This window comes from Festucalex cinctus, chromosome 2 (genome assembly GCF_051991245.1).
Source record: "Festucalex cinctus isolate MCC-2025b chromosome 2, RoL_Fcin_1.0, whole genome shotgun sequence".
In the NCBI taxonomy this organism is placed as follows: domain Eukaryota; kingdom Metazoa; phylum Chordata; class Actinopteri; order Syngnathiformes; family Syngnathidae; genus Festucalex; species Festucalex cinctus.
This window is the reverse complement of record NC_135412.1, coordinates 1118026-1142168: the sequence shown is the minus strand read 5'-3', so window position 1 is coordinate 1142168 and position 24143 is coordinate 1118026. Positions and strand designations below refer to the sequence as shown.

At 39.0% G+C, this 24143-nt stretch overlaps 1 protein-coding gene across 7 annotated transcripts in view; it reads left to right on the top strand.

Annotated features, from left to right (window-relative positions):
* The window catches only part of atp2b3b (ATPase plasma membrane Ca2+ transporting 3b), a 45049-nt gene that overhangs the window by 2528 nt on the left and 18378 nt on the right, over positions 1-24143 (top strand). For 3 of the 7 annotated variants that reach the window (XM_077511957.1, XM_077511962.1, XM_077511960.1), the window contains exons 2-19: positions 6654-6851; positions 7833-8090; positions 9242-9367; positions 10667-10792; positions 13434-13490; positions 13786-13827; positions 14409-14573; positions 15618-15689; positions 15779-15921; positions 17132-17264; positions 17566-17675; positions 17782-17916; positions 18153-18259; positions 18367-18442; positions 21834-21992; positions 22080-22259; positions 22914-23001; positions 23065-23171. In XM_077511957.1, the coding sequence (XP_077368083.1) occupies positions 6654-6851; positions 7833-8090; positions 9242-9367; positions 10667-10792; positions 13434-13490; positions 13786-13827; positions 14409-14573; positions 15618-15689; positions 15779-15921; positions 17132-17264; positions 17566-17675; positions 17782-17916; positions 18153-18259; positions 18367-18442; positions 21834-21992; positions 22080-22259; positions 22914-23001; positions 23065-23171 (2282 nt within the window). Of the gene's footprint in view, positions 1-48; positions 200-6653; positions 6852-7832; positions 8091-9241; positions 9368-10666; positions 10793-13433; positions 13491-13785; positions 13828-14408; positions 14574-15617; positions 15690-15778; positions 15922-17131; positions 17265-17565; positions 17676-17781; positions 17917-18152; positions 18260-18366; positions 18443-21833; positions 21993-22079; positions 22260-22913; positions 23002-23064; positions 23172-24143 lie in introns of those variants that run through there. The other 4 variants (XM_077511958.1, XM_077511963.1, XM_077511961.1 and 1 more) reach the window with 2 other exon arrangements.

Genomic DNA, 24143 nt, shown 5'->3' with positions numbered 1-24143 from the left:
GAATCGCGAATTCATGTATTTTATTTTGAAGGCCACTGGCCCGGATGTTGTTTCGCTGGGCGGATGTTGCGCGGCGCGCGCCGTTCAGTGCGGAAGTCGACACGAGAGCGGGAGGAGATCCAAGCGAGAGCAACTCGATCGAGAAGAAGAAATAATATTGCAGTAAAAATAATTCTACAACTGGTCAAGGGCGCACACGGTAAATAATTTCTTTATTTGAAGAGCATTATATTAAATGGTTGTAATTTGAAATGCTAATTTGTTTAGTAAAAGTGAATTCGTTTACACATTGTATTTCAGCTAGGAAGTTCAAGCTTAGCAATTGAGACATCACATGCTGTATCAGCTGTAAACAAAAGTTTTGCGCTACAAAAGATTTTGTCTTTATTTCATAAAAGAGTTTTAATTTCATATTTGGTTAATACTGACAGTATTTGCTATTATTGTGTCTACAATAGGAACGTATATGTTGCTAGATGCTTTGGAACGAGTTGCATATTGACTTTTGTAACAGCATGTATATTGACTACATTTTATACTTTATTGCAATTATTGATTTAATTTTCCTTTTTTCCTTTTAGTTTTCACGGTCTGGCGTGGTGTTCAGTGACTGTGTGTCTAAAACTGCTTGGAGAATAAAACACACAAAACATCAGTATGAAGCGTGGATGATTGGCGAGGGTGTAGCTACATGTGGTACGCCTCCATTTTGTCAACTAGTTTGTGGCCTAGCAACACGACAGCACAGAAAAAAAAACGTTAGCTGGGAAATTCCGCAAGAGAGAAACAAAATTTTGGACTCTGTTCATTAATCCAGCCCACCAAGCATTTACATGAGCTTCTTGTAGTTGCTTGTTGCTGCAATAATAGTTTCCTCTAAAAAAAAAAAAAACAAAGAAAAAAAAACGGTTAAATAAATAACTTATTTATTTGTATTCATGTATCTCATTAGTTTGTGCTGAAGGATTGATGACAAAAATGTCCTGAAAAACACACTAGAACTCCTGAGCTTTATTTGGGATTAATCAGAGACACTTTAAATCAGAGGTGTCCAAACTACGGCCCGGGGACCATTTGCAGCCCGCCGTCCATTTTTCAGTGCCTAATCATTATCGTATCGTGACCTTCATATCGTGATAATATCGTATCGTGATGTTTGGATATCGTTCCATCCCTACTGTCCAATATTTTTCATTCTGCCATGCTATGCTAACCAAAAATATGAGTAGCTAGCAACACTCAAAGGCATTTCATTTGATACAGATCTTGTCGTGGTCATAATGTTGTGTCTGGGCAATGCATTTTCGTATGTTTTTGTGTATCTGATTATGTAGTGCATTTCAGCGCTGGTTTGACCTGGTTGTAGTATCCAATGAACAACACTCAACAGAGACTTACAGTAACTTACTGTAATTCAATACATCTCTCTCTCCCTCCTGCACACGCAGACGCACACATATCCACTGTCCACAGCTGGTCAATACTCCTTGTACATGCAAAATGCACAAACATAGTTTGCTGCCCTCAATGCGCTTTCTTATTTTGCATTTTTTTTTTTTTTTTTTTTTGGTCCTCTGGTGTGACAAAGCAGCCAAAGCACAAATCCATCCATCCATCCATTTTCTTTAGGGATGCACGATAATATCGGTGGCCGATAATTATCGGCAATTATCGACCAATTTGATTTCAAACAGATAAACCAGATAATAGAGAAATCGGCCAATAATTATCGGCGATTATCGACCAATTTGACATCATACAGATGAATCAGATAATAAAAAAAATTGCCGATAATTATCGCCGATTATCGACCAATTTGACATCATACAGATAAACCAGATAATAAAGAAATTTGCCGAAAATTATCGGCAATTACTGACCAATTTGATTTCATACAGATAAACCAGATAAAGAATTTTTCCAAAAATTATCCACCAATTTGATTTCATCCAGATAAACCAGATAATAAAGAAATTTGCCGAAAATTATCGGCAATTATTGACCAATTTGATTTCATACAGATAAACCAGATAATAAAGAAATTTGCCGAAAATTATCGGCAATTATTGACCAATTTGATTTCATCCAGATAAACCAGATAATAAAGAAATTTGCCGAAAATTATCGGCAATTATTGACCATTTTGATTTCATACAGATAAACCAGATAAAGAAATTTTCCAAAAAATGATCGACCAATTTGACATCATACAGATAAACCAGGTAATAAAGAAATTTGCCAAAAGTTATCTGCAATTATCGACCAATTTGATTTCAATTGTATTCAAATTAATTTTGCAAACACTTATCGGCTTACTTATCGGTTATGGACATGGGCACTTTCTAAAAGATTGCTTTATCGGTATCGGTTGAAAATAGCATTATCGTGCATCCATCCATTTTCTTTCCCGCATTGGGGTCACGGGTGAGTTGGATCCGATCCCATCTGACTTTGGGCCAACTGCAGTGCACATTTCGACAAACAAGCGTCATGAAGTCTTTGATCAACCTGAAGTCGGGTAAAGCTTCCTCACTCTTCTGATGCGTCGAGCATTTGTTGATGCTGAGTTTCAGTACAGCTTTCCCAACAGCCTTTTCCTGGCTTTGCGTTGAAATTGAGCACTTTGGTATTATTTTTTCATTTGTGGTGGTTGTAGCAGGACTTCACTTCAGTTTACACACTTGCCACATATAAGTGTAAATTGTAGCATGTGCAGGGCCGTTTGTAGCTTCATGGGGGGGCTTCATGCTCTTTTGGGGCCCTAGTTTGCCAAACGACAATGAAGAGGATTCCTAACCCTTTAGATCAGAGGTGTCCAAACTACGGCCCGGGGGCCATTTGCAGCCCGCCGTCCATTTTTTAGTGGCCCGCGACATAGGCTAAAAATGGCATTTGACTCAGTTCAAATAAAATAAAAACAAAACAAAAATGTTTGAAGATGGTCAAAGTAAGAAGGGAGGGTGTTGAAAAACACAGGTGCTATTAAAGGTTATTTTAGTTAACTAAAACTAATGAAAAAAAATAAAATTCAAAAAACTATTTTGTTAATGAAATAAAATAAAAACGAAAATGCTTTTTAAAAAAACGAAAACTAACAAATTCATTTTATGTTTACAAAATAACTAAAACTATAACTATAGCAAAAATGTCCTTCGTTTTTTAAATATTGCGCACAAGTAATACACATTAAAAAAATAATACTAATACTGAAACTAACTAAAACTAAGCATTTATTAAAGAACTAAAACTAATAAAAACAACCCTGAAAACTAATAAAAACTAACTAAAATGAAAAATTCCCAAGCTATAATAACCGTACTGCCATATTACAAATAAATTGCTTTATGTACTGTAGCATTTTTCTAAATATGCAAAAGCACAAATCAATTATTTGTCCAATTTTTAGGACTAAACACAATTTCTCTTCATAACATGATGTGGCCCTTGCGTTCTTCTGATTTTCTGTATGTGGCCCTCAAATGAAAAAGTTTGGACACCCCTGGTTTACGGCAAACTTCATTTTGCCTTTGACCCCGCCTCCCCATTTAATATTTTTATTTATTTGCACATTGCACATTTCGCACTATCCCAAGAACGGCAATCACAGACAACAACTGTGAGCTTTTGCAGTTATAATGAACAGACCAAATTCAGGTCTGAGCAAGAAGGTGCAACCACATGGCGAATGTATCCCTGCGCATCTTACACGATGATTCACAACCTGGTCCGTAATACGATATCGAAGAGGAGAGCACACACGCGCGCGCACTCTGATATGGACACCCGGCGCTGCAGTGCGAGACCATTATGATCCACATTCAAGAGAACGGCAGGAGGATGAGGAGCAATTATGGGGGGGAAAAAAAACGGGGAAGAGAAAGAACCGTGCGTGCGATGGGGGGAGAGGAGAGAACGCTAGAACAGCTTGCCGCATTGTCAAGGACACATCAAGGGGAGATGGAGAGAGGGAGGAAAAAGAGAGAGGATGAGCGTGGAAAGGATGGAGGGATGGATGAGACGGAAAGAGAGAGAAGAGGAGGGAGAGGAAACGACTATGCGACCATTAGTCAGCATCACCTGTTCGCTTCCCTCCCTCACGCTCTGTGCACGTCGCCTTGGCCCGAACCCTGTCGGGTGTCGTATTGTCGCACGTTTGTTTGTTCGAGGCCGGCAGCAAGCAGTCGCCGCAGCGGGCGCGCGAGATCTGCAAACAGCGCACGTACGCAAACGAGTGTCATCGTTATAAGCCGACCGCCGCAGGCGCATTGCTGTTCTCCTCCACGACAACCAATCAAAAAAAAAAAGTATCACGCAAACAGAAGAAAAGTCCAAACGTTGCACATTGCAGGAATTGCATCACCTGTTGCCGGGCAGAAACGTGTTCAAGACAGGAAGCCTGGGACCTGATATACTGATCACCATGGAAACTGCATCACTTTGGTGGGAGGTTGAAGGGAAAGCAGAACGACTTGAAATTTTGGCGGGAGAAAAAAAACCAAACTTTTTGAGAGCTCAGTATTATTCATTCGGCAGCCTACCTGAGTCAACATGTCATCATCATTGCGCTCGTTTTTTTCTTTTTCTTTTTGAATTTGTGAACCCTGACTTAAAGTATCAAAAAGACACTTACTAAAATGTTTTTTTTTAACCGTGGCTGTGCAAATTTCTTCAGTTAACTTCCTTTTTTGAAGAGTGGGACTACTTTAGCTCTTTTTTTTAATTTGTTCTGGGAAAATTGCTGATATTAATGATAAGTTGCAAATGTACAAGAAAGGCTCTACAATTACGTCGATTTGCTTTATTAGTGACATATTCACGTCTGTGTAATCGTTTGATTATTTATTTTTTTTACTCGCAATTTTTTTTTAACTATGTTCATTGATCGCTGGGGCACCCACGTTACATAACTGTGTTTTAATTATCTACAATTGAATTCAATATATTGTTTTCTACTTTTTAAGTAGTCATATTCCATTTTGAACTATGTTGAAAAATTCACTAGCTTGTACGGCCTCAAGAAAAATACTGTTCATATTGCTTGGTATGATTCCCTAAATGTTTTTTTTGCACTACATTTACTTTTCTCTAATAATTTGGTGAAGTAATCCATTTTTCGTCATCTTAGGATGGATACAAGTTTATTTTTTCGATATTTTTTTTTATATACCTAGATAGACTTCTTTCGTTCTATGTTTGAGAAACATTCTGAACAGAATATTTTTTTCTTACAAGTATTTTCAACCCATTTGTCATCCAAGGATTATGAGTAGTGTTTTTTTTCTGCTTTGTCCATGAATTGTGATCTTTTTGCAATAGTTATATGAATTTGTGAGCGTAGTCATGAAATAATTCTAAACATTATTTAAGTCGTTTATATAAACGTTATTGGTTTATTTGTGACATCTTCAAACATTTCAATAATTCTATCAGTAAATAAATCAGCTCCTGGCCCCAGGCGAATTAATTTTCTTGTCAAAACATTGAGAATAGATGATTCATTTGTTAGCTAATAATCCTCAAGAAGTATTTTAAATACATTCATTGTCAGCCCAGTAAAAAAAAAAAAAGCATCATTTGACGTCTTTTGCCGTCAATGGCAGCGAATGAGTTAAGGCCTTTTCTGACCTCAGAAAATAGAACAATGTTCTCAAACTCACACTTTAGTTGATGATAGATGTTAATATCCATAATCTTTGGTGATGAATATTATTCATTGGAAAAGGGTAAGCAGAACATTTACAGTTATGTAAGCAGCAACTTAAGCTGTCAAGTAATTGTAAAAGATTGTTAAAGACCTTGGGCTCTATTTTCGTCGACAGGCGCACGTGCGCTCAGCATAAAAATGGACTCTTCTTGTTTTTTGTGCCAGGTCAAGTCTTGTTTACAATGTTTGGGAATCGGACAGACCACGCTATGCCTTGTTGGGCATTCCGGTGGACCAGGAGTTTGTTTTACTCCCCCCTGTCAAACCCGACAATTTGGTGACAGAAAGCAGATAGAACTCAGACCAGTTAAAAACACGTCTAAATTGTGGCGCAGGTAGTTGTAACGTGATTGTGGTGGATTTGATCTCGGTGCAGGCAGACGGATTCTGCGCTCCGCTGGGGCCTACAAATGACCAGATGCCTTTGGCAGTACGTTGGGTTGAAAAATCGGCCTCACAGTTCTGAAGTTAAAGTTTTGTATCTCGGCTGCAGCCTTGCCATGTGGAGTTTGCATGTTCTTCATATGCTTGTGTCGTTTTTTTCTCCGGCAACTCCGGTTGCCTCCCACATTCAAAATGCATGCATTTTACGCTAATAGAAGACCCTAAATTGTCCATTAGTGTGAATGGTTGTTGGTCTATATGTGACCTGCGATTGATGGAAGATTAATTAGTCCATCGTGTAGCCCTCCTTTTGCCCAAAGTCGTCTGGGATAGGCTCCAACTCACACGGTGTAATTGATGGCTGTTTGGGTTGTACAAGGTGTCTCATTTGTGTCTGCCCGTCTGGTTCTTGTGTGAGCCAGTTACCATCCATGTCGTGTGGGATTTTATCAAGGTATGCTATAGTGTTTTCAAAAGTGTCTCCCTTCCTCTGCTTCTGCCCGTCTTCACCCGCCATTCTCTCTCTCTCTCTCTCTCTCTCTCTCTCTCTCTCTCTCTCTGTCAGGTCTCAGCGGGGATCCAGCCGACTTGGAGCGTCGCTGTCAGACCTTTGGCCAAAACTTTATCCCCCCAAAGAAGCCCAAGACTTTCCTTGAGCTCGTGTGGGAGGCCCTGCAAGACGTCACGCTCATCATTTTGGAGATTGCTGCAATCATCTCCCTCGCCCTTTCTTTTTACCAGCCTCCCGGAGAGGATTCAGAGTGTAAGAAGAAGGGAGGGGACGGGGGGGTTGACGTAATGTGGAGAAAAGCGATAACGATTCTAAGGACGCGTTACGGAGGCTCTAAGGTGACATGGTTAAAAAATAAAAAATAAAAATAAATGCGCTCCCTCGCAAAGATTGCGTTCTCTTTGCGAGGAAACGCAAAGTTGCTGTTTTTTTCCTACCATGTCACCTTAGCTGCGCCGTAAACACTTCCGGGTCATCTTCCATGTGAACAAAAGCGCCGAGGATGGAACGTTTGTAAACATGAAACAAATTAGTGGGAAAGCTTTCCCAAAGCGACTAGGATGGAGCATGTATTTTCCCTCTGCTTTGTTTACACGTCGCTTTTGGTCACATAAAAGATGACCCGGAAGTGTTTACGGCGCAGCTACGGTGACATGGTAGGCGAAAAAAAAACAATTGCGTTCCCTCGCAAAAAACTTTGCCTTCTCTCGCAAAGATTGCGAGTTCCCTTTGCTGCGGTGTAAACACTTCCGGGTCATCTTCCATGTGAACAAAAGCGACGAGGATGGAACGTTTGTAAACATGAAACAAAACGGTGGGAAAGCTTTCCCAAAGCGACTAGGATGGAGCATGTATTTTTCCACTGCTTTGTTTACACGTCGCTTTTGGTCACATGACCCGGAAGTGTTTACGGCGCAGCTAAGGTGACATGGTAGGCAAAAAAAACAAAAAAACTTTGCGTTCCCTCGCAAAAAAAACTGCGTTCTCTCGCAAAGATTGCGAGGGAACGCGGTGTTTTTATTTTTGTTTTTTTTTCTACCATGTCACCTCTGTACGTTACTGACAGAGGTCCACGAAAATAGTATTTTTGATTTGCAATATTGGAGTGGTGTGATGATATAATGTGAAAGAGATATACAAAAGCTTCTATAGAAACACATGTTGACGTGTGTTCACTCTTTTTCTCCACTTTGAGTCTCTATTTCCTTGAGCCGTGCATTTGTGTCTCTCCAGCCTGTGGCAACGTGTCGGCGGGAGCGGAAGATGAAGGTGAGGGGGGGGCCAATTGGATCGAGGGTGCCGCCATTCTACTCTCTGTGGCGTGCGTCGTCTTGGTGACGGCATTCAATGACTGGTCCAAAGAGAAGCAGTTCCGAGGTCTACAGAGTCGAATCGAGCAGGAACAAAAGTTCACCGTGGTGAGGAAAGGAAATGTCATCCAGATTCCCGTGGCTGACATGGTGGTGGGAGACATGGCCCAGGTCAAATACGGTAAGCGCGTTCCTAGCTCCCAACTACAGTGTGCAGTACGTGTTTTCATATACCGAAACTACGTTTATTTGAGTAATTATTTTAGCAAAATTAAATGTTTCTTTTTCTAAATCAAAACAACGTAAAGTATGACAGAAACGACAAATAACAGAAAGTAACATAGACCTTAGACCAGGGGTGTCCAAACTACGGCCCGGGGGCCATTTGCGGCCCGCCGTCCATATTTTAGTGGCCCGCAACATATGCTAAAAATGGCATTTGACTCAGTTCAAATCAAATAAAAACAAAAATGTTTGGAGATGGTCAAAGTCAGAAGGGAAGGTGTCGAAAAACACAGGTAATATTAAAGGTTATTTTAGTTAACTAAAACTAACTAAAATTCTAAAAACAGTTTCGTTAACGAAATAAAATAAAAACGAAGATGCTTTTTAAAAAAAAAAAAAAAAAAGAAAACTAACTGAAACTACATTTTATGTTTACAAAACTAACTAAAACTAACTATAATTATAGCGAACGTCCTTCGTTTTAGTCTTTGTTAATTAATGCATGAGACTTTGGGGATGATTTTAAATGTGATTTTTAGTAGATTTATTTTGATATAAACCTGAATAATGACGTTGCGCCCGTGTTTTTTTTAAATATTACGCACGATACGACACATTAAAAAAACAAAAACTCAAAAAACTAAAACTAATACTGAAAACTAACTAAACTAAAACTAAGCCTTTATTAAAGAACTAAAACTAATTAAAAAAAACTAACAGAATCACCCTGAAAACTAATTAAAACTAAATTAAAAAACAAAACTCAAAACAAAATAAAAACTAAAATGAAAAATTCCAAAACTATAATAACCATATTACAAATAAATTGGTTTATATACTGTAGCATTTTTCTAAATATGCAAAAGCACAAATAAATTATTTGTACAATTTTTAGGACTAAACACAATTTCTCTTCATAACATGATGTGGCCCTTGCGTCCTTCTGATTTTCTGTATGTGGCCCCCAAATGCAAAAGTTTGGACACCCCTGATGTAGAAGTTGAACGTAGAGTATAATGAAGAATTTTTAACCATACTAACAAAAATCTAAAACATAATCAGCTCGGTGAGGGTAATAAAATGAACGAAGCTCTTGTCTGTTTTCAGGGGACCTGCTGCCAGCCGATGGCATTTTAGTTCAAGGTAACGATCTGAAGATCGATGAGAGCTCCCTAACAGGAGAGTCGGACCATGTACGCAAATCTGTGGACAAGGACCCCATGCTGCTCTCAGGTTGGTTTGCGCACGTTTACTCGTTGTGCCTTTTACTATCATTCAAGGTTGCTACATTTTGGTAAACGTTTTGGTTGCCGGGATGTGGTCGCTAATGAAAGCTGTTTTTGTCAATGAGGGCTTGGACAGATGAATGAGGCCACATATTAATAACGGCCTTTGAGCTGTGCTGTAATGAAAACATGATAAAAGTGTGGCATATTCCACGTCATCAATATATTAGATTTATATTTCACATCTTGTAAAAATGAACTACTGTCACGGGAATACGTAAGATTTGCTTTTGGATGCAAGGCACAATTCTTCACTGTTTGATTGTGTTAGTAACTTGGTACATACACCCATTTTACGTTAGAAAGATCTCACACCACCAAAACAAAACTGTCCCCAAAAATTATGAATACCGAAAAAATGATGGTCTGTACTCACAAATTGACTTGCTCAATGTAAAGTCTGGACCTGTTTAATAATGGTTCTTTTGACGTCTATAGCCGTCAATGGCAGTGAATGAGTTAAAGGTAGCACAGGTTGTGTTTGAACAATAAACATAACATGCATTAAAGTGAAGCATTTTAATAAATGTTTGTGTGTAACATTCAGAATATTTGTTGATGTCAAACTATCGGGGTCATTTTTTTTCCACTTTAAATTATGCAAGTAATTAACTGATTGGAAAAGGAGGAGGATGAGACCTCTTTACATTAAATGCCGTAAAAATTAACACATAAGAGGTGCATTTCAAATTTGGCGGGCAAAAAATGTTGATAAAATGCCTTTTTAATTGAGCGATTAATCGTGATTAATCAAAACTTTAAGATGTGATTAATCTGATTAAAAAAATTAATCGTTTGACAGCCCTAGTTTGATAGTTTACATAACGTAGGCTAGGTGTATGTTATGTAAATTTGTGAGTGCACTGTATGGTAAGAAGAAGGTTTAATGTCCATAAACGGTTAGGTCTCAGTTCTTCACCATTTTGAAGTCTTGATTTCATATACTTGCCGAATTTATTATTTTTTTTTCCCCTCAAACCATCAACATTCTATTCTGTGCCGTGTCAAATTTATGACATTTTTATTTTCACGTTAATTGTTCTGTCTGCCACTATTTGCTAGCAAAATGGACATTTTGTATTCACTCATTCCAACCCAAAAACGTGTAAATACGTTTTTGGGAGGGAAGGGCAAAGTATTAAAAACGTATTTACACGTTTTTGGGTTGGAATGAGTTAAGCAAAGTTTCCGTGGCGCTGTGATGGCAATATTCAGTTGACGAAACGAAATCTCTCCGGACATGTAGGGACGCACGTGATGGAGGGTTCGGGCCGCATGCTGGTGACGGCTGTCGGCGTCAACTCGCAAACGGGCATCATCTTCACCTTGCTGGGGGCTGGCGAAGTGGAGGAAGATGGGAAAGAAAAAAAAGGTGGGTCGAAAAAGTAGAAGAAAAATAAAAAGCAACACAGTGACGAGTTTGTTGCTGTTGTGTGACCGCTGATGCAAGTCGAGCTAATTTGCACACATTCTGAGATAAACTAGTCGAATCTCAAGTAGGGATAGACCGATTATCGGCTGGGCCGATTATCGGCGCCGATATTCAGCATTTTGAGAAAAATCGGAATCGGCCATTTTGAAGAATCATATGGCCGATAATAGATCCATTTTTTTTTTAAGTGTTAACTTCAGGGAACTAATTTAAATGTAAATTTTAAAAAAATAAAAAGTTTTTATATTTATTTTTGTCGACCCTGGGAACTCTCTGCACCTTCTGTTTTTGATTGAAATTAAAACAAAGATAAGTAAAAATTTAATACTTTGGATATTTTTGAAATTTTGGAAGACTTATTTTGTGTAGAAAATAATTTTTTGTTTTTATTTAACTTTTGAAAACATGCTACTGCGCCTGGGAGATCCCAGAACTTGTTTGTTGACTAAGATTTTGAAAAACAAAACAAAACAAAAAAAAACTTGAAAATATTTTACTAACCCTAAAAGTTGCTCAATAAACATAAGCTTTAAAATAAAATAAAAAAATAAATACAAAAAAATAAAAAGATAAGAGCTGGAGTTTGTATTTTTTTTCAAATTTTGATGTCCCTTTTTAGTGAAATTGAATATCGGCTCCAAATATCAATTATCGGCATCCTTCACTACTAATAATTGGTATCGGTATCGGGCCCGAAAAAACCTTATCGGTCTATCTCTAATCTCAAGACATGAATATTTTCACCTGCTCTTAAAAATCAGTGAGCATGCACAGATTATGTGAGAGAGAGATCGAGATGAGGGCCCACGACTGATTTGAGATAAGAGCTTCAGCAGGAAGCATGCCAGTTTAACCTCATGGATAATTTAGCCCACATCCTTCTCCACTCCCTCTTTCCCTTTTTGCCGTCTCACGTTGTCACGCCTTCTCTCCGCTGCTTATCCCGTCCGTCTTCCTCTATTTCTCTTACTTGCTCTTACCTACTTGTTTACCGCCACTCTTGCCCTCTTTCACTTTCTCCCCTGCTTTGCCTCCCCTTAATCCGAGAGAGAGGCTGCAGATTGAATCAATTATTGAAAGAGCGCAGGGAGCCGGAGACACTCTGGAAAAGGAGTGTTGCTTGGTCAAAGACGTGAAAGCATTAGTCTCCGCGTCTCAAGTTTGTTTGCCGCGCTGAAGGTCCGAGCTGAGGCTTCACGTACTTTCACAAGCACTTAACTCATTCGCTCCCAGCCATTTTCACTGAAGCGACCCATTTACTGGATTTGGACTGATTTTGCAAGGCTTACAGAGTATTGTGTTCTATTGCTATAAAACATGGAATCTTCCAAAAGAAAAAAGAAAAAAAACTATATTTCTAACTGTTTCCGTTTTGCAGCAATTAGCATTAGAATATAGCAAAGTTTCATTACAAATCTGTTTAAAACAGTGGGGAAGAGAGTTTTTTTTGTGTGTGTGCAACATTGCCCTATTTGATCTCTTATACTCTGCTGCCACCTGCTGGCTGTTTTTGTAATAACTACCATTGCTTCACACGTTTCCTTCAGTTCAGAGGCTGCATCAAAGCCTTCTGTATGCTTGAGCATAAAAAGAAACAGTAAAAAAACCCAAAACCTTATAAATACTAGGGATGGGAATCTTTGACTGTCTCACGATTCGATTCGATTACGGTTTTGGGGTCTACGATTCGATTCAGAATCGATTTTCGATTCTCGATTCAAACGATTTTCGATTCAAAATGATTTGATTGACAAATGATTTCTGCTTCAATTTACAGATATGCACAACATTGTCATGATCGACTCCAGTCTGCTTTGCAAGACAAAATGACAAATAGAGACATTAAAGTGTCTTTCTTTCTTTTTTTTTAAACATTTATTAATTTTGTGTTCTAAGTGTCTTTTTCCACAAAAACAGCATGTGGGCTACAACTGCCTTTTCCCCTTCTTCTTCATTTCTAATTTAAATAACATCGATTTTTGGATATTAATATCGATTTGATTCATAAATGAGAATCTCGATTCTTTTATCAATCGATTTTTTTGGCACACCCCTAATAAATACGTCTTTGGGAGCAAATGAGTTAATGATAATATCGCTAACGCCACGCGACTCGCCATAACCGCCGCGAGTGCGGAGGAATGCGCGAGACGTGATCTGAATCCTTTACATTGAGAAACTACAGGTAGCAATCTGCAACGATTTTATTTTTTTTTTTAAATCACAATTATACTTGTTTTCAATCTAGTGGTGCAGATGAGGCAGCAATCTTTGAAGCCTCAACCATTCATGCAGTCATTTAGCAAAGCTAATGTATTATTTAGTAGACGTCATATCATGAATTGTTGATTTTTCCTCATGCACTTGGTGTTTTCTTTTAGATTTGTCGCTCGTGTTTTACACATGTGCGTCTTTTGGCCCTAAACGGAATCTAATCTGCAAACAGACTCATTTTTATATGAGTTTTTTTTGTTTTTTGTTTTTTTTAATCCTTCCCTTTCATTCTTTTGATTTCCCCCTTTTTGCCAAATTCTCTCATGTGTCCTCAACACCTTCTTTCCCCGCACAATGCCCCAAACAGAGGACAAAACTCAGTTGCTCATCTCCACAGATGCAAGTTACAGCACGGTCACCAATGGTATGTGAGCGCACAGTTGTCTGTCCTGCCCTCTTTGCCCCCCACGTTAGCAAGTAAACAGATCCCCCAGTTCATCGTGGCGTGACAGTGTCAATCATCCATGAAGGACTTACACTAGTGTTGGACAATGTTGTGCGTCTTTAATACTCTTCCCTCTCAATATTGTTTCTGTGTGGGTTGGAAATGTGTTGTTGCCCGTCAACACAGCAGCTGAACTGTTGATGACAGCACACTTTAACTCCAATCTATCTTTCTGCAACCTTCGTCTTTGTGTCTCACCCTCTGTTTTTCATAGGAAAACAACCTGACGGCGCGGTGGAGAACAACCAGAACAAAGGTAAAAACAAAACAAAACAAAACAAAACAAAAAAAGTTCTCCATGTGCTCCTGTGGCCAAGGTCAAGATTTGGAAGTTGTACGTGGGATGTTAACTCATTTGCTCCCAATGACATATAAATACGTTCTAAATATCACCAGTGTCCCAAAGACATATTTATAGGTTTTTTTATTTTTTTTATGCTAGAGTGTACAGAAGTCTTTGATGTCGCCTCTAAACTAAAGATAATGGTTAAAGCAATGGTAGTTATTACAAAAACGGCCAGCAGGTGGCAACAGAGTATAAGAGATTAACCAGGGCCATGTTGCAACAAGCTGTTTTTCCCCACAGTTTGAAACAGATTTGTGAAACTGAAAATGATGAACCTGAGCTATATTCTAATGCTAATTGCTGCAAAACAGAAACAGATAGAAATATACTTTTTTTTTTTTTTTTTTTTTTTTAACCTGATGAATCAAATCAAAATCAGTCAAACTCCAGCAAAACAGCAGGGAGCGAAGGTGGTTTGCTTCAGTGAAAATGGCTGGGAGTGAATGAGTTAATCTTAAAGTGCTGATTTTGATTTTGTTTGTGCGATTTAGCCAAGAAGCAGGACGGGGGTGTCGCCATGGAGATGCAACCCCTAAAGAGCGCAGAGGGAGGCGAAGTAGAGGACAGAGAGAAGAAGAAGACCAACGTGCCGAAAAAGGAGAAGAGCGTCCTGCAGGGCAAGCTTACCAAACTTGCGGTTCAAATTGGAAAAGCAGGTAAGGACACACTTTCAAGTCTGGACTGAAAACAGGAATTGAACCTTTCGAGATGCGAAGAGACATGGTCACAAAACATAGCATAGCAAATATGTGTTTGTATTTCGTCTGAAATATCCTTTCAGGAGCGACCATACTCTAACAGACTGACTATTTAAAGGGATACTTCACTTATTTAGTCCATTATAGCAATAAAAAGTAAATTTTTGGTCTATAATTAACTTTGACTGCCAAACGTTATCCAAAAAACTCCAACGGTGCCGATTTGGAGCACTTTCACTCATCTTTCAAAGCAAACAGAATATTGTGCGGAATGACGACATAAATATGGTGGATACCATATGAAAGATTGGATTCCATTCTCTCATGTGAAAAAAAAGTATGTTTATACTTTATTCTGTTCTTTAGCAATCACCATTTGAAATTAGGTCATTTGAGTGACATAAGCGAAAATACACAAATATTAAGAGAAAAACAAGCTTTTTGTGAAAAGATAATTATTATTATTATTATTTTGCACAACAGTGACTTTGACACTAATATTTTTTGTTTAGTGACAAGGCAGCGTTGCACAAGACGTTGCGCTGCACCATTGAGAGAAAAAAAAAACGGAAATTAACGTTTTTGGCGTCATTCATTAGGATTTTAGAATACGTCAATAAACATTTTTGGCGGTCAAAGAGTTAATTTGATACTTTAATTATTTTTCAGGTACAAATAGTACCTTTAAAAACACATTTTGCAACATGTTGTGGACCGAAAATGACACAATCACAAGGGCTCAGGTAACCAATCACAGCTCACCTGTTTTCTAGGTTTGGTCATGTGACATTCACAAGCTGAGCTGTGATTGGTTCCCTGAGCTCTTGTGATGTCATTTTCAGTCGACGGCATGTTGCAAAATGTGTTTTGAAAAGTACAATTTGTACATGGCAAAAATAATGAAAATATCAAATTTATTATGGGCACAATATTAATGTTTGACTGCCAAAAATGGCTAAACAAGTAAAGTATCCCTTTAACTAACCGTCAATTCTTTCATAGGTTTGGTGATGTCCGCAATCACCGTCATCATCCTGGTGCTCTACTTTGTCATCGACACGTTTGTTGTTGAAGGTCCGTGTGTGCACTTTTTTTTTTTTTTGCAGACAATCTTTAGCGTCGAGTTGAGCCCAACTTTAAAAGTTAAACATGTTATGTTGCAGGTCACGCGTGGGTGACAGAATGCACTCCGGTCTACATCCAGTACTTTGTCAAGTTTTTCATTATTGGAGTCACTGTGCTGGTGGTGGCGGTCCCAGAAGGGTTACCTCTCGCTGTCACCATCTCTCTGGCGTACTCCGTCAAGGTGAGCTGGAATCTTCAATGGACACTCGCGGAACAAGTGTTGTGAAGATGGCACTCGTTGTTGCAAGTTGGAGCCACTTGGAGTTGGTGGCAACCGTTAGAATTTGTTTTAATAAATAAACTGATTGAATGTAGGATGATGGTTTTGTACCTCTGGCAATTCATAAGCAAGGAATTGTCAAAATGGGCCTCACATTCCTCTCTATACAATATAATTAGCACATAAACATGAAAGGAAAGTACAGTGGTACCGCTACTTGCGAAATGAATTGGTTCAGGAAGAAAGTTCTTAAGTAGAAAATTTTGTAAGTAGAGACGCATTTTCCATGTAAATGCCCTAATCCGTTCCAAGCCTCCCAGAATTCAGACATAAATGTTTTATAAAGCATAAAAATGCATCAAAACATGTAACAAATACATGTTACAATTAGATTATTGCACAATAAATGAGAGTTGTGCGTAATGTAAAAAACAAAGAATAGAGTTAAAGAATAAAAATGATGGTCATTTACATTTTTAACTGCTATCCTCTTTGGTTCATGTTCTCCTCTCTCAGAAGTGTTTTTTTTTATTATTATTTTTTTATTTATTTTTTGGCCTGGTGTTTTGTAAAGAACTGATCCAATGATGTTTGCTTTTTTTTTTTTTTTTTTATTTTTTTTTATTTTTTTTTTATTTTTTTTTTATAAACAATCCTTCGGAAATGTCCAAGGCAAACATCACCTTAGTGAGCAAACGCCCGACTGGTGAACACTTTTTCTGGGCGATTCTTTTAAACAAATTCTGAAACTTCATGGAAACTTCCGGTATGGCGAGGCATCTTTTTCCAAAAAAAAGGCCCGTCTCGTCGCAATTAAAAACTTACTGTGCCTTCATCAATCACCAATTGTTTGAATTTTTGCTCAAATTTGTTGACCGTTAGTTCATACATTTACGAAAAACGAAAATCGGAACACCTCATGTTCATGCTACGTTCGCAAGCATTCACCTCTCACTGAGATATCTACCAGCTTTATCGGCCTTCAGATTCGTAAAAAAGCCGATGCCGATATTTGCCAAAATGTCGACAATCGGCCAGGTCGATAATCGGTCTATCCCTTTTAAATATGCTACCTTTGCTAGCTATAAATCTAGCCAATGCCAACCATCATAGTAAAGTATTAATCATCTGACTAAACTCAATCTGCCCTTGATCCCGTTGTGTTTTGCAGAAAATGATGAAGGACAACAACCTTGTACGCCACCTGGATGCATGTGAGACGATGGGTAACGCCACGGCCATCTGCTCCGACAAGACAGGCACGCTCACCACCAACCGAATGACTGTGGTCCAGGCTTACGTAGGTGCGCAAACGCAAATCAAACGAAGTTATGTTATATACAGTAGGTTTCGTTTTGCAAGATCTTCCCGTGCTTGGGTTTTCTTCAACTGCACAAGGGGATGCAATAAACAAATACTGCACGCAGGTCACATTTTGATTTGCAACACGGTATCTTTCTAACAGTAAACGAGATGTCAACATGAGCATCTTCGCTAACGCTAACAAAATGTAGGAGCAACTAACTAACTACTTCTTTCACCTCCATCCACTCAGGTTGCCATGCATTTGGAGTTATTGGGATGTTTTCATTTGTCGTTGCCCAGGTGATGTACACCACCGCTTGATCCCTGACCCTGGACAGATCAACCCCCGGACGTTGGATCTGTTAGTCAATGCTATCTCCATCAACAGTGCCTACACTTCCAAGATCTTAGTGAGTCATATAGTATTGTTCCTGAAAAAAAAGAAAAGAAAAAAAAAGACAAACTTTAAACGTAGATTTCCTCTGCTTGCATTTCATTTGCCATTTTCGTTGTCAGCCACCGGATGTGGAGGGAGGTCTGGCAAAGCAGGTGGGCAACAAGACGGAGTGCGGCCTGCTGGGATTCGTATTAGACCTCCAACAAGACTATACTCCCGTCAGAGAGCAGATCCCCGAGGAGAGACTCTACAAAGTAGGGAACACGGCATCTATCTTTACCTGCTTACGTGGCAGAAATGCCACGCTCATGATTCGTTGGGTTTCTTGCGGGGAAGTGACTCACAACTGTGAATAAGAAATGGAATGATGTCAGCTTTGTGATTCAGAAGGCACCTTACAGAGACTTACATACTACAAGCATGCGCAGAGTTGCCCAATGCTTGGAGACATTGTTGTGAATAATGATCATAATTCTTCATTTCCCGGCAGGTGTATACCTTTAACTCGGTGCGTAAATCCATGAGCACGGTGATAAAGCTGCCAGACGGTTCCTTCCGTCTCTACAGCAAGGGAGCGTCTGAGATCATGCTGAAAAAGTGAGTGCAAGGGAAGAGAAGAGCTCAAAGCAGGAAATGTATCGGTTCATATTTGTCATACGTTTTATCTTCTGTGCTACACTTTAGCATTCCCTCTCTCTCCTCAGGTGTTCTTACATCCTCGATGCCAACGGAGAACCTCGTAGTTTCCGCCCACGGGACAGAGATGAGATGGTCAAACAGGTGAATGATGTTACGGAAATATTGCTCAATGATGTTATTGAAATATTGTGCATACTGTCTCATGCAAATGCTGAGTAAGGCTTTTGACAGAAAGAGCCTGTAAAGAGATTTCACTGATTAGTTTCTCAATATATTAATGATGTTTCATGCTGAAAACGTGCAAAAGCAGATTAAACAATTTAGAGTTGAATTGCTGAGCGATATGGTTCTATTTACGTTCCTTGTGCGAGTGTAGCGCGAGATGCAGTATAAATCTGACAGTTTTGGTGTTTTCCCAGATGCATATACAGTTGTGCTTGAAAGTTCTCATACACTTGGGTTATGTCAGTGCTTCTCAATTATTTTCTGTCATGCCCCCCTTAGGAAGAAGAAAACATCTTCCCCCCTAAATAAATAAATAAATAAATAAATAGTATCATTTGTCGATAAAATTGTTCTAAGCACACCTCTGCATAGCACTGTATCCATATTTAATGTGTAAGAGAATTAAAAAAAAGAAAGAAATATGGACCAACTTACAACAAAGAATAGCTTTATTAACTGTAACAGAAAAGATTTAAAGTGCATCTGAAATTAAAAAATAAAATGAAATCCTTAATTAAACTATAAACATTTTTCGACTGACCATGTCAAGCCATATGATACGGAAAAATAAAATGACATAAAATCAACAAATAATAATGCATTCAAATTGATCACCAACATTAACTCAGGAGCACAATTTAAAAAAAGCAAAACAAAACTTTAACCTGCAAAACAAAAATATATAAAATCATTTGTGCTGATTTTTTATTATTATTATTATTTTTTTGCTGTGTGCAAAGCGCGCATGCTCAGTGCAAACAAAACATCTACACACGCTCTGCCAATAATGAGAGCGCCACTGCCCCCTAATGTACTGGAGGTGCAATTGCACTTTATTCGAGGACAGTAAAAAATAAATAAAATAAAAATAAAAAAGCATGTTCCCCGAGGTCACTTGCCCCCCTTGATGGAGCCTCGCGCCCCCCTGGGGGGGGGCCCGCCCCACTATTTGAGAAGCACTGGGTTATGTGAACTTATGAGCACAACTGTAGCTGTACAAATGCTAACGGCTAATGGCCATTTAATGACTCAATTATGTGATGAATCATGACCAAATTTCACATGTACATTTCTACTTATGTCAACTTTAACCTCTGAAAATATCAAAACAATTGCCACAGTATTTTTGATTCTATGTGCATTAAACCTTTTTGCTCACCATCCAGTGTGCTCATAAGTATGCCAACTTTCAAGCACAAGTGTACAGTTTGGCACAGTTAAAAATGTGTATTTTGCGCTGTCGTGGGAGTGAACACAGCTGACTTGATTCACGGCTACTCAAAGCTTTCGGAAATACACCACTGGCTTATCTGTGCTAACGTTGCAGCTCTGCTTACCTTTCGGCTTTGACTTCCATGTAACAGCTGATTTGAAAATGGCAGATCTTTGCCTGTGCTAGCTGCCATGTTATAGGTGGAGAAATTCAGTGGTTGGTGTGTTTTTTTTTTTTTTTATGTCAACTTGTGTCACTGTTGTGCGGCAGTGGGGCTGAAATTGAAATCACTCGCTCACAGACAATTTCGGAAAGCGGCAGATAATAAAAAGTTTAATTCAGTTGTTTAATTTCACACTTGATGGAAGGGCAGAGACCAAATACAAGCAATTAACATTTTTCCATAATAGCGCTCCTTTAATATGTGACTTTATCTTAACCACAAACAACATTACCTAATAACCCTTTTTCCCTCCCGTATCTTTTGAATAACATAAAATATTACAAACCCTATTTTCATATTTGCATGCTGAATTTGGAGCAAGCGTCCCGATATGGTATCGACGCATCTTAGCATGAAGGCTGATACAGTACGTTAATAGTAGGGATGTAACGATAAGGGCAATATCGTGATATTAAAACTGCTATAATATCATCGTCGTCATGTTCACAATATTTAAAAGGTACACATCAGTTAAAAAAACAAAACAAAACTCAGGTTGATTTCCATTTGTGCAGTTCTAGCACCCGCTAGAGGCTAGTTTATTAGTGCAATTTAATTTTCATTAGGGATGTTTTGGCCTTCTATGTTTAACATCTATGCTAATTGTCAGATGAGGGGGACCTAATTTACTTGTGAAGCCATCAATGTGTGCTTGCATTAGCAAGTAAGTGCCTCAATATTCTTATTAGAGCTTGTAGGTGGTTTATATGCATTTCTGTTATGTACAAAAGCACAATATTGTGCTTTTTTTTTTTTTTTTAAGTATGAGCTCTCTTTTTTTTTTTTTTTTTTTTACAATATTGTGATCTTTTTTTAAATATCGCCAACGCCCCCACAATATCATGATAGCTCTCGTATCGTGACCTTCATATCGTGATAATATCGTATCGTGATGTTTGGATATCGTTACGTCCCTAATTAATAGCCTAGTCAGGGGTAGTATCATGTTTTTGCTTCCACAACCGACGTCAAAAGCATAGTTACGATCCCACCAAACCCAAACTCCCGTAACATGACTTAATGTGAATTGCGCCGTCACCCGTCAGCATTTACCCGCTTTGCACCGCGATTGCTCGATCAGTCAAAAGCGTTGAGCGTCGAAGAGCAAGTATTTTTGCTCCAGCAACAGATGAGATTGTGCAGCAGTGTGAGCAAGTCCTCCCTTGACTGACAGGCGGGCTGACCTGCCTCACGGCGACCTCAGCTTACGCCGTGAGAAAAAAAAAAAGAGCTCTTGTCCTTACACAACTGGATTCCGGCTCACTTCTTCTGCTCGCATTGTGGCAGCTTTATGCCACGCCAGCTCTTCGTCATATTGTCTTCCTCTGCTGTCCGCGCTTGTCTGGCGAAAGGGGGGGGCTTTCCAGCTCTCAGCGTTGTCAGAAAGAATACCAGCAAAAAATGCTCAAAAGCTCGCCAGACATTATTTTCACTGCCAGTCATTATAGAAAATTTTTACATTTCCAATACTCACGTGATATTACATTCAATAATTATATATAAACCGAATCTACCAAATAACAGAATAGACTCCCTACTTTTTGTCCCGTCCCGTTCTTTTATAATTGACAGCAGAAAAATGTAAGTTTGCCAAAATACAGCCATTTCTCCCATGGACTCTGAAACTGTGTTTATTTCCTATAAAATGGGGCAATGATGTCATCTACCGGTGGTTGGGCATCAGTAAAGTTGTTTCCAAGTTTGATATTTACAGTGGAGCATGCTCAGATTCGCCCCCATTTAGCACCGCTCTAAAAAATACAATTGACAAGTATACTTGTCAAAGGCAGTGAATGAGTTAACGTCAAACTGCAAGACAAACACAAATATTTAAGTTGTTCCGTTCTTTTATTGGTGATTTTACTGAACAGGTGATCGAGCCGATGGCATGCGAGGGCCTGAGGACCATCTGCATTGCGTATCGCGACCTGCCCTCCAATCCCGAGCCCGACTGGGAAAACGAGGCAGAAATGGTGACAGAGTTGACCTGCGTCACTGTGGTTGGGATTGAAGATCCGGTCCGACCTGAGGTGGGCGTGCGCCGTTCTGGAAGTACGTGAATGAAATGTTTTCCAAACACGATCTCATCATGTTTCCGTGAACGCAATTTTTCCAAGGTACCCGAGGCCATCCGGAAGTGTCAGCGTGCGGGCATCACCGTGCGGATGGTGACTGGCGATAACATTAACACGGCCAGGGCGATTGCTGCCAAATGTGGAATCATCCACCCCGGGGATGATTTCATCTGTCTCGAGGGCAAAGACTTCAACCGACGAATCCGGAACGAGAAAGGAGAGGTGAGTTGGGGTCTCTCGAGTGCACTCATTCATGTGCGCTTTTCGACCACGGGCCAAATAAAAATGCCATTAACTCTTTGGCTGCCAAACGTTATCCAAAAAAACCCCTACGGTGCCAGCCCATTTGGAGCATTTTCACTCATCTTTCAAAGCAAACAGAATTTTGTGCGGTATGACGACATAAATATGGTGGATACCATATGAAAGATTGGATTCCATTCTTTCATGAAAAAAAAAATTATGTTTCTACCCTATTCCATTCTTTAGTAATCACCATTTGAAATTAGGTCATTTGAGTGACATAAGCGAAAATACAAAAAGATTAAGAGAAAAACAAGCTTTTTGAGAAAATATACATTTTTTTGCACAACAGGGACTTTGACACTAATATTTTTTGTTTAATGACAAGGCAGCGTTACACAAGACGTTGCGCGGCCTATTGAGAGAAAAAAACCAAAACGTAATAAACGTAAACAGAAAATAATTGAGAAGCACAGCCCGAAGCCAATATTTCTATTAGCTAAGTGCACTGCTTAATGGGATGAAGAGCTTCTCATCACGGCAGCGGACTTGCACTTTTCCAGTCGTACACGAGAAGCAGTGAAACAAGTGACCAACGTTAACCACGACGCCATTTTCCCCATCTGCATGCAGATTGAACAGGAGCGAATTGACAAAATCTGGCCCAAACTGCGCGTGTTGGCTCGCTCTTCGCCGACAGACAAACATACCCTCGTCAAAGGTGAGTTAGGGGTCGATGAACTCAAACGCACACTTTTACATTAACCTCTGTTTCTCCCGCTAGGCATCATTGACAGTAGCGTTGTGGAACAGAGGCAGGTGGTTGCAGTGACAGGTGATGGAACCAATGACGGACCAGCTTTGAAGAAGGCTGATGTTGGCTTTGCTATGGTAACTATTGATTATAACTATTGATTTCATTCTTCTCCTACAAATTCTACTGTTCACGAAGGAATCTGTAACGATGGCCATTTAGATCAAGTCTGAGTTCTGTGTAACTACTGTAATAACAAATTCATCAGTTTCATTTTTTTCATGTTGATATAGGGGTGTCAGGTGGCGAGCATTTTTTAATCGTAATTAATCGCATGAGTCCAATAGTTAACTCGTGCTTTGATGCAGTTTATGACATGTAGAGGTGGCTTCAAGCAATGGTAGTTATTACAAAAAAACGGCCAGCAGGTGACAGCAGAGTATAAGAGATCAGCCAGGGCCATGTTGCAACAAGCTCTTTTTGTCAATGTTTTCACCAGAAATGTGAATGTTGATAAAACTTGGCTATATTCGAATGCTAATTGCGGTAAAACGGAAACAAATGCAAATTTTTCGTGATGAAAGATGAGACTAATCTTTCTTTTGCTTGGTTCCATGTTTTATAGCAATAGAAGACAAAATTCTGTGGACCTTGCAAAATCCAGTAAAACAGCCGCGAGCTAAGGGGGTTGCTTCAGTGAAATTGCCAATTTTATATCTGTTCCAAATGTACAATAAAATATTTTTTCTAACTTTTCATACTCTTACTAACATAAAAGTGGAAAAAATGTTAAACTAATAGAAATATGGCTGCATCTTTTACTCACTTACACAGTCATTTCACAATAATTCATCAAATTTAGTTACAATTATTCAAGGGATCCTTCACTTATTTAGCCCATTATAGCAATAAAAAGTTAATATTTTGTCGATAATTAATTTGATACTTTAATTATTTTTCACGTCCAATTAGTACCTTTAAAAACACAGTGAGTCGCGTTCAGGTACGCTCGGCTTTTTTCCAATTTGGTTGAGAGCCGAATTTTTGAACGAGTTCTGAGACAAAAAATTCTCGAATTTTCCGGTTGAAAACCGATTGGGTTGAAAACA